This window comes from Triticum dicoccoides, chromosome 3A (genome assembly GCF_002162155.2).
Source record: "Triticum dicoccoides isolate Atlit2015 ecotype Zavitan chromosome 3A, WEW_v2.0, whole genome shotgun sequence".
Lineage (NCBI taxonomy): Eukaryota > Viridiplantae > Streptophyta > Magnoliopsida > Poales > Poaceae > Triticum > Triticum dicoccoides.
The window spans coordinates 683173454-683184437 of record NC_041384.1 but is presented as its reverse complement, the minus strand read 5'-3'; the positions used below and the strand labels follow the sequence as shown (position 1 = coordinate 683184437).

General features: G+C 46.9%; 2 protein-coding genes across 2 annotated transcripts; one reads left to right on the top strand and one right to left on the bottom strand.

The window, feature by feature from the left end:
• Nucleotides 1-1730: 1730 nt before the first annotated feature.
• Nucleotides 1731-4790, top strand: LOC119270174 (transaldolase-like). The gene is made up of 6 exons (XM_037552143.1): nucleotides 1731-1994; nucleotides 2821-2992; nucleotides 3100-3450; nucleotides 3633-3821; nucleotides 3918-4100; nucleotides 4226-4790. Exons 1-6 carry the CDS (start codon nucleotides 1843-1845, stop codon nucleotides 4472-4474), a joined length of 1296 nt encoding a protein of 431 aa, XP_037408040.1. The 5' UTR covers nucleotides 1731-1842; the 3' UTR covers nucleotides 4475-4790.
• Nucleotides 4791-5833: 1043 nt separating this feature from the next.
• LOC119270172 (E3 ubiquitin-protein ligase At3g02290-like) lies at nucleotides 5834-8752 on the bottom strand. Its single transcript, XM_037552142.1, has 5 exons — nucleotides 8543-8752; nucleotides 7432-7557; nucleotides 6423-6855; nucleotides 6228-6337; nucleotides 5834-6132 (listed from the first exon to the last, which is right to left on the bottom strand). Exons 2-5 carry the CDS (start codon nucleotides 7549-7551, stop codon nucleotides 6106-6108), a joined length of 690 nt encoding a protein of 229 aa, XP_037408039.1. The 5' UTR covers nucleotides 7552-7557; nucleotides 8543-8752; the 3' UTR covers nucleotides 5834-6105.
• Between the last annotated feature and the right edge of the window lie 2232 nt (nucleotides 8753-10984).

Below are 10984 nucleotides of genomic sequence, written 5' to 3'. Positions count from 1 at the left end.
GGGGGTCCTTAGTTTTATCTCAAAGTTCAAAACAAAAGGTTACAATTCATCCAAGCCATTTATTCATGCCCCCCATCGTTGTCGACGGTGAGCCGCCCACAACCCATCGTCATTCTCAAAGAGAAAGTGGCCAATTATATCCCCCGCCTCCAAGTACAACCTATCGCCATTTTTTGGAATGAAGGGGCAACAAGGTGGTCGATTTGATTCCCTGTCTCATGAAAAAACATGCACTGTTCATTGGCTACTTGATCTTGTTGCTCTTTGCTACTGGATTGGACCAGTACACATTGCTCTCCTCACAAGTGGTAGCTTAATTATGTTTTCTTAATTGGTTCAAACCAAGGAGCGGTGTGTGTGTGAGAGAGAGGGGGGCAAAAGGGCAATATACCACTGCAGGGCATCTCCACGACCGGATCATGGAGATACGAGGACCAGGGACCTACCTGAATTTAGGAACACCGTGTGTAATAAGTTGTGATAACAATAGTATTACTATACCACCCGCTTATCTTTTGATGATGACATTTTTAGGGTCCGGATAAGGGTAATATTGGGGTCGGGCTTAACATCGTCAACAACCCCGTCATAAACGCCACCAACCCATCATTGTGCTCCATTGACAACCTGCTTTTCTCTCTCCTTGTATGTAGGGCTGCATATACTTTTAGCCTCTTTTGCATTTTCACACCAATTTCGTATGATTTTGCACAAGTATTTCAGAGGTCTAAACCGCAATCCATCACCCTGATTTATTTGTCCGTGGCCTATCGTCGTCGAAAGAGAGACGATTTCAACTCGACATCTTTTCAACGAGAAAAGAGGTGGACCTACTCAATTGGCCCACATAACATGGCGTTTGCTACCGAAATCCATGCACAAAATGTTTGCTACCGAAAACACAACAAAGCCAATGTGTCGTATGCGGGCGAAACAGAAAGAAATTCACAACATTGGATATTTCTTGAAGATCTAAACTACTTTTGAACCAAGTCGTTCCTCCGTGCTACCGATCATACTCTAGGCAACTCCAACCTAACGTCGTCGTTGTCAAGAAGAAAGTGGACAAATTCAACTACATCTCCCGCATGTTTTGCGGGACACGACACTATTCATTAGCCTTTTTTTTCCTTTTTACGGACAAATTTACCATCTTTGGTTTTATCTTGAAGGTAAAAATTGACTATGATTCACCCAAAGCCATTTCTTCGTGGCATCCCTCGTTGTCGATGGGGAGCCAACCACAACACATCGTCGCTCTCAAGGGGAAAGCAGCTAATTCGATCCCCTGCCTCCAACTGCAGCCTGTCGCCATTTTCTAGAACGAAGGCGCAAGAAAGTGATGGACTTGATTCGATTCCCTTCGCATGAAGAAAAACCACGTCAATGTTCATTAGCCAGCAGATCTTCGTTGCTCTTCGAGTACACGTTGCTTGCTAGCTTGGCCTCTGGCCTCCTCAATCCTCACAAGTGGTGGTGCCAAGGAGAGGCAAAGCGGCAATATGCCACTGCAAGGCATCTCCGCGACCGGATCATGGCATGCCACGTTCACATGCCCCCGCGTACACACCCCCACCGGCGCACGGCTGCTCCGCCCCTTCACCAGCCCACGGCACGCCACAAATACCGGAAACCACAAGGGTCTAATCGTAAAACGGCATTGGAAATGGCGCATCTATTTATTGACGGTGACAAGGACCAGCGGCAGGGACAAGAAGGAGGGAGAGAGAGAGAGAGATCCCCGCTCCGCTAAACCTCGCAACAACCCCCGTGGGCGACCAACCAGCCGTCCCCCTCACCATTCACCAACCCCGCCGAGAGTCGGAAGCAGAGCCGCGATCGATGGCCGGCACCGTGCCCAAGCTCGCCGCCCCGAGGCCGGCGGCCGCGGGGCCGCTCCCCTCGCAGCCCCTCCGCTCCGCCGCGCTCGCCTCCGCCCCCTCCGCCCGCCGCTTCCGCGTCTCCCTCGCCGCCCGCGCCAGGAGCCCCGTCATGTGAGAAATTATACACACCATCCGCTCCTCCTTCCCCTCCTCTTCGCGCCCCCGGCTGATAAGATTCGCGATTCCGCGGGGGCCAGCTGCTGCGGCGGCGCCGTGGGAAGGCGACTGACTGGCTGGGGTTGCGTCGCCGGCGAGGCCCGGTCGGATCAGAGCGGCCGGGCCGTGATTTGGGACAATTTTTTTTGTCTTATTCACGCTTTCATAGTTCGAATCGCGGTGGGTGGGTTGGATCGCAGCGCTGCTGCCACGCCGCCGCGTAGATCGCCTTGCTCGGATCCGCGGTGGCCTCGAGGTCCTTCGAGGGAGGCCTGGGCGCGCGTGCGCGGCCGTCCGATGGGGGATGGACCGCCGGGATCGGATGGTTTCGCGAGCCCTCTCGGTCAACTCGGCCGAGATGGCCCGTGTTGCCGTGCGCGGATTCGTCGCTACGTGGTTGACGGCGATGTATCCTATGCGAGCGCGCCGCCGGGTTGGTTGGTTGGGCTATACGCCAGAGCAGGCCGTCGCTTCTGGATTCTTCCTGCTTGATTGATTGATAGGGATAAGCGTAGCCTCCCGTTTTTCCATCTGTTTCTGGTAATCTTCCTGCTTGATTGATAGGGATAAGCTTGGTATACTACACTAAGTTGCCAACATGCATGGAAAGTTCGCTAACATTTTACAGTGCTCATAAATCATGATCATGAATAGAAAGTTCCTTTTGCCAAAAGAAAACGAAGAACAAAAAGTTCATTTTGTTTGTATCATATATGTATGCGATGCGGCAACCATTTGGATGTGACGTTAATTCTTGCTCTTCATGAAATGGAATTTCCAGTGCGATGGCTTCCGCCAAGGAGGGGAACGGCGCCGTGACGAAGAGGACCACGCTCCATGACCTCTATGAGCAACAGGGTCAGTCCCCGTGGTACGACAACCTCTGCCGGCCTGTCACCGATTTGCTGCCCTACATCGCCAACGGTGTCCGTGGAGTCACCAGCAACCCAACGGTAATCACCATTCACCATTTTATTTTTCTTATATGCTGTATATGGATTGCTCAGGTGTGATGTGTCTGCAATGTTCCCTGCTGACTTGTGTCCCCAACAATATGCAGATTTTCCAGAAAGCCATCTCTTCATCAAACGCGTATGACGGTCAGTTCAAGGAGCTTATATCGGCTGGGAAGGATGCAGAGAGCGCTTACTGGGAACTCGTCATAAAGGACATCCAAGACGCGTGCAAACTGTTTGAGCCCATCTACGACGAGACCGATGGGGCTGATGGTTACGTTTCAGTGGAGGTGTCTCCTAGGCTGGCAAATGACACCCAAGGAACCGTCGAAGCTGCGAAGTGGTTACACAAAGTGGTCAACCGCCCCAATGTGTACATCAAGATCCCAGCTACTGCAGAATGCGTTCCTTCTATCAAGGAAGTCATTGCTAATGGCATCAGCGTCAATGTCACTGTAAGTGCTGAGCTCTGGCTTTGCCATCATTATCTTGTAGTATCTCCTTGGTTGCCAATGTATCATCTGTGTGTTTTTTCCCACTGGACCTCTTATGATATTGTTTAGTGTAAACTTTGCTGTGCTTGTTATATACTTTGTTGCTAAACCTATTGATCACAAGTTTATTGATGTCGCTGCAGCTTATCTTCTCCGTTGCAAGATACGAGGCTGTGATTGATGCTTACCTTGACGGGCTTGAGGCTTCTGGTTTGAGTGACTTATCCCGAGTGACCAGTGTAGCATCCTTCTTTGTCAGCCGAGTTGACAGTCTGATCGACAAAATGCTTGAGAAGATTGGAACACCTGAGGCTCTTGCCCTGAGGGGAAAGGTAGAGACAATTGAAGTTTTATGTCACCTAGTAGTAGGGTGTTCTAAATTACTAAGATCCAAGTTTTGAATTAGTAACCACCCTTTTTTCTCTCAGGCTGCTGTAGCACAAGCAAAGATAGCAAACCAGCTTTACCTCAAGAAATTCTCTGGCCCAAGGTGGGAGGCTTTGGTGAAGAAGGGAGCCAAGAAGCAGAGGTTGTTGTGGGCATCCACCAGCGTGAAGAACCCGGCTTACTTGGACACTCTTTACGTCGATCCTCTCATCGGACCTGACACCGTGAGTTTCAACAGCAAGTTCCCTCCGTCTTGTTCGTCGGGATCATAATCACCGACTTGTCATTTTTTACATATTCAGAACTTTTAAGCGCATCCTAACTTGCTCTCCACCCTTTGCACATTCAGGTCTCTACGATGCCCGACCAAGCTCTGGACGCGTTCATCGACCACGGCACAGTTGCTAGGACAATCGACGCTAACGTGTCAGAAGCTGAGGGCATATACAGTGCCCTGGAGAAGCTGGGCATCGACTGGGAAGAGGTTGGCAAGCAGCTGGAGCACGAGGGTGTGAGCTCCTTCAAGGGGAGCTTCGACAGTCTGCTCACGAGCTTGGAGGAGAAGGGCAACGCCCTCAAGACCGCTGCCAACCTGTAGGCGCTAAAATTATCGGATATAATGGTTTGGTACCGGCGCTGGCCATCAAACGAGACCCAATAAAAATGCCAGCTTGCTGGCTCTCTCCTTCCATTTGGAAATGAAATGCTACCAGTTTTCTGGTTGAGCTTCTCTGTATTCTAGGTGCACCTGGCTGTCATTGTGTAACTGAGGCTTGTTGCTTGCAACTGCTATTCGTTTTCTGATCAATTGTTTTTGAGCAAGTGAGCCATATTTGTGTATCTTTGGGAAATGCATTTCTCCTTGCTGTTGTTATTCGTACTTTCTACAAGATTATGAGAATTTTGGCAACTTAGCTCAGTAATGTTTTGGAATATGTCAGACCCATGTTCTGTTTTCATTAACCGACACTTTGATCCGACACTTTGATCCAACTAAAGAATAACAGTTAGAGGCCAAACTAATCTTTCTGCCATTTGAAGGACTACGGTAGGAACTACTCCCTCCGTCCGAAAAAGCTTGTCTCTAGTTAATGCTAGATACATTGATTTGAAGCTTAGGACAAGCTTTTTTGGACGGAGGGTGTATGTGCGTGCTCAAAATTGTCCTTATACAGCTCACATCGATGAAGATCATATATTTTGGGTGAACTTTTGAAACTTAGAGCGGACCGTGACCGTTTTTTTGCCTGTTTTCTGTCAATTAACTGAGCAATTCTCTTATGCTTAATTGATGGATGTGACAAATCTTTTTGCCTTCGTTTTGGAAGAAGAAAAGTAAGTTGCGCCCACAACTATTACTGTCAAGCGTTGGTCTGTCGAAGTCCTCTACTTGGCTTGAAAGGAGGCGGGAGGTAGACAGAGACTAGAAGCTTACACAGATTGATAAAGTATTTCTTTTACTTTTAGATGTATATACTCTTAAACACATGACACCTCGGGCACACACTTGATTCGGACAGTGGTGAATGTGAAGTAGGCTATTGTCACGGCAATAATGAGCCAATGTAGTACTCCATCCGTTCTCAAATATAAGTCTTTTTAGAGATTCCAACAAGTGACTACATGCGGAGCAAAATGAATGAATATATACTTTAAAATATATTTACATACATCCATATGTTGTAGTCCATTAAAAATGTCTAAAAAGACTTATATTTAGGAATGGAGGGAGTATTTGCTGTGCTTCACGCCCTCACGAGGACCCATTAGCTTGAACAATTTTTTTTAAAATACTCCCTCCGGTCGGGAATACAAGTCAGGTACATGATTTTAGGTCGTCAATTTGACTACTGAAACATGTGTAATATGCCAAAAAGAACTCTTGTCTAGAAAATCATTCAACGACGAATCTAAAGATTGTTTTTTTTTGGCATACCACATGTTTTACTAGCCAATCGAAAACCTAAGACCCACGCCCGACTTATATTCCCATCTGGAGCGAGTAGTACTATCAAATTCCACCGCTGAAATAGTCATTTCACAATATACAGGAAATATCCAGCACGGCATTTTGGTAGACTGACTTGAGTACACATAAGAAGTTGATCCCGAGAACGAGATAGGTTTTCGACAGCAAAGAACTAGGGTATTATTTACAGACTCTCCAGCATCCCATGCTGTAGATACTTTTTCCCGCTCTTCCCGATGCGACCAGCATGGAAGTATCTCTCAGGGACTCTCGCAGAACTCCATTTCCTGCAATCCCAACAGATTATGCGAGCTGTCAGGCATGCAGACATAATGCATTTCTTAGTAGGAATATATAAAGTCTGGAGCACGAAATCTCCTACCTTCCCACAAATTGGGCAGGTGTCGCTCCTCTCCATCCACTCATAAATACAACTTAGATGGAAATGGTGGGAGCATTTAGTTATGATCTGTGGATTCTCCGGGGTGTACTCTACACGATGAGTAAGCAGTGAGAAAATGTTCACAGACACCATAACATGGCCTCTGTATTCAGATAAAAACACATGCGAACAAACCTTCCAGACAAGTAGGGCAGACATCTTCGTCGTCTGAAGTGATGACGGCATAACTGCTGTTATATGCTCTTCCAGAAAGACTCTTAGTCGATTCAGAACGACGCACCTTATGTTCACCCTCAGGATCAGTGCTGCTCCTTTTCTTTTGAGCAGCTAAATGCTCGACACCAGAGCTGCTGCCATTTCGTCTAAGACCTGGGGACTCTTCATGCGTGAGGTTAATAGACTTTTCACGCCTTGATACCAGTCCCTCTCTTTGCACTCGGGCATATCTAGGGTCAATGTCATATGGGGGTGGTCTAGAAACAAGGTGAAAAGTTTCAGACAGCGAACTCTCAGTTATATTAGTACTTGGATTAGTGGATGCCAATGGCGCAGCTCCTTGAGCTGGGTTGCTTGGCCTAGAGTCGAGCCTCTGGAATGCTGCAGTATACTACATGGACCAAAGAGGAATACTGGAGTTAGAATAAGCATTCAGTATGAAAATAAATGTACTATAACATGAAAAATCATTGAAAATGAAATGTGCCACACATGCTCTATATTTGTTTGTGATTTCTCTAATTCTCTTTGTAATGAATCTGCCCAGACAATGTGCATACACCATAAAGCATGTAAATGTGGTTGAACACAATCAAAAGATAAATACTTATGCAAGATCAAGAACAGGTCAGTGGTCTCTCTAGTCTCTACCATCTTTTGCCTTCCATAAATGTTGTGTACCGACCATTGTACAGTTCGCCATTGGTGTTATATTTTTGTCCAACAAACATCAGCGGCACCAAATGTGCCATCTAAAATACTCCTCCATATAAGCTAGCATATTATGCTATTTGCCATAAAATAGCATGTACTCAACATAGCAGTGGCAATTTGGATAATTAGATCAGCATGCTACCATAAGAAGATGTATGATAAATTGGAAACCAGAAGATTAAATGTACATGTATAACCATATGTGGTTGCATTTTGCATACTGGAAAATTCATATAGTAAGAGGTAACATTACCCCCCCAAACATGTTGTGAAACAAATGCCTTAGGGATATGCATTGTCTATAGACAGGATTATTTGGATGAACATATTCCTCAAAATCGTCTGTGGAAAGGCAGCAGCAAAATCCTCCCATGATTCACTGGAAATAGCAACGATCAGAAGTATTAACTCAATATGGAAATGTAGACTATGCAGACAAACTTAAGTGTGATCAAGTAAATACAACCATCAACTGTTTGGTACATGAATGAAAATAAAAAAGATTGGAAGGCTGGAGCTCCCATTTCAACCCAAAGCTAGGCGGAGTAATGCAGCACATAAATGCGCATTGTTGAGGAAAGTAGGGAATGGAGGGAACAGTTGGTCATTGATGCCAGCACCCGTAAAGATCAGTGAATCAGCGCAATAAACGTAAACTGAAGGCACGAGTCCTAGATGCCAGCCAAGGGATAAGATTTGCCACCAATAACCAAAATCATTGGCAGGACAGAGTGTGAAATTCATAGACGGGCAATGGTCAAAGAGCACTCTTGTTAGTTGCAAGTGGCTGGTCTGCACATTCATTTACAGGGTAAGGGTAGTAAGCGCAGATCAAGCCTCTGATGTTGTTCAGATGCACATCCACCACAGGTATGGTGAGCAACATCCCACATTGGAATGTGTTCCTCTAAAAACCCGGCCTGCGTCGAGGACAAGAAACGTCTCATTGCCAGTTTCATCAATTTGATTCCATGGAAAATACTCTCCACCTAGGACGTTCGTCGCCTGCAATGGAACTACGGCTTCAGACAAATCGAACCAACCGGCTACTAGCAAGGGAGCTGCGGGTAAGGAGGAGGGCGCGTAGCGCGTAGCGCGACGCATCGACGCCATCCTCCTCACGAACTCGCGGCCCATCGGAGGATGAGCTGATCCACATCTCGGCCGGCCGGCCGGCCGGCAGGCGACCGAATCCGCACCGGCACCCGTTGGTTACCCGGATCGCATTCCGCGGCAGGAGAAGACGGAGCGAGGTGGGTACAGGGAGGCACGGGGACGCTCCTGGTCCGAGGACGTGGCAGCGACGGCAAGAAGGCACCGACGGACGGGATGGGGGGTGAGACGGGATGCGTGGAGGAGCTCACCTCTCATGCGCCGGCGACGAGGCAGGCGGCGGCGGGAAGGGGTCGATGCTTCGTCGGGGGCTCGGGCGGCGACGGCGACTGCCCAGGGACGGCCGGATTGGAGAGCGGCGAGGAGAATCCGCGGAGTTTGGGGAGGAGGCGAGGTGGGGAGAAGGAAAGGAGGAGGGTTGGTGCGCGTGTGTTGGACTTCACTCCCCTCGTGTGGGGTGGGCTGTCGTTGCGAGGGCAGTCAGTCCCCAGTCCAAGTTGGTAAATATTCTAGTGAGGTTTTGCCTACTTTTGTTTCCATTTTGTCAAATGCTTCGGTTCCAAGAACCATATAATAAAATTGGAATGCTCTGCAGGAATTGAAAATGCAAGAATCTATAATAAAACTTGTTCCGTGTTGCCATTCATCATCAACCAGTTGCTTGAAAATCGCAATTGCGCCGATCGATTTTTCGTAAAGGAGACGCAACACCCGAGGCGGAGCCGTTGACGACGCGGCGTCACAAGCGGAGGCGAGTCGCATGTTTGACTGTGTGGTTGGAAGGGAGGCTTTTAACTCTGACCATAGCTTGGATTGGAGAAGTCCGAATTAGAGACGGAAGTGACATTGCATCCCCGATGAGGGATCAGACGGGACCTCGTTGGAGGCGAGACAGGAGACGGGTTGGGAGGGAGAAGGAAGAAACCATGGCTCGTATTTTTGTTGGGTAGGAGGAAGAAGATGAACAGTTTGAGGGGGAGGGGGTGGTTGGAGGAAGAAGAGGACAATCTGGTCACTCGTTTTTAATCGAACGACTCGCAACGAATTGACTGATGCAAAAGGAAAAATGTAGAGAGTGTTCCATAGCGGCCTATCAAAAATGCGATTTTTTTTCTATAGGCAGTTCCATAGTCATCACAAAACAAGAGACCCTTAATTTATCAAAGTGTTCGTTAAAGACATGTCTGATTCATGATATTTAAAATATATATAAGCATACTGCTTGGAGCTGCATTGGAGGTACATTTTCTCGCAAGAGTTTATACTAGTTCCATGGATCTTCGGCCAATGTCGGAGTGCATTATAATTTGTATGTTTATGGTGCCGACTCGACTGTGAATGCATTAGCTTGTGTTGCATAACCAAGCAAATACGGCATGAGCCTATAATTATTTTGCACATCTGAGATAATTACTGAAATTTTTAGACACTAGCTCCCCGTTGTTGTTTGCTGGTTTTTTCTTGGACCTAGCCCAAAGTGGCTAGGTTGTATGTATATTATGTACAATCTTTCTTTTATTTAATTGAATATACAATGGGAGCCTCTCCTGCTGTTTGGGGGTTAAAAATAATAATTGAGCATATATATAGTAATGGGATGTTTGACGCTACAGGAATGAACTACAATTTGTTAGGGCAACTCCAATGCGAACCACCAAAACAGACCTCACCAAATGTTGGGGCAACTCCAATGCCAATCACGGCAACGGACATCACCAAATGTTAGGGCAACTTGGCAGTGATAGGGGTTGAGGCATCCAACCACAACCACCAAATCTTTGCTCTCGGTTTTGGTCTATACCCGAAGTACTCAAAATTTTCAAAGATAAATAGCACAATTCTTATGCCGTTGAAAGATAAATATTACAACAATAATTCTGGTAGGACCGAGAGTATATCGACCAAAGGGGGGGTGAATGGGAGATTCAAAAGTTCTTTCAAATGTTTTGAATAGACCACAAACACAACAACGGAAATAAGGTACGAAGGAAAAACAGCTCAATCAAGCATGGTGCTGACGACCATGTTTATCGGCGTAAGAAGCAATTATAGCACAGACCTGCAATAACACGGGTTTAATCACTATGATAATAATGCTGCAGGCAATCACATGAAGTAGCATGAGGTAAAGCATGATGTCCGTCATTGTATCAAAATTCCTGGAGTGGCGTACTTGCTATCCACTCCTATGCCTAGCTGTTTCTCCACGAGAATGGAAAGTTGCATTATGTTACACAGGAAGGAGATGTGGCTTTTGACCAAGAAGGGCCAGAACCTGGACAAGTAGATGAAGAAGAACTCGCCACCGACAAAGAGGAAGAGAAGCTCTAGCAAGACTACACCACTTACGCAGACCTTAACGACCTTCATGTTTCTATTGATGATATGAGCAACCCCGTGTCGTCCCTGAGGAGCACGTCTGCCTACATGATCGTTAACTTCTCCAACTAGAGCCAAGAGTAGGCTCCTAACCAACCGACACAATGATCTCGCCGGCTTGGGCTTGCAAGAGCCTAAGCTTGGGGGAGGTTATCACCACTTCTACATCAAGATGTGGCGGTAAATGAATAAATTGTAATGAGGTTGTACTTAAGCTCAAGGAGCTTGAAAGTTGGTATGTTCCAACACTTTGCTTTTTATTTTTATTTGATTTTGACCTTGCGATTTTTCGGTTGCAAGGTAGTTTTCAACCC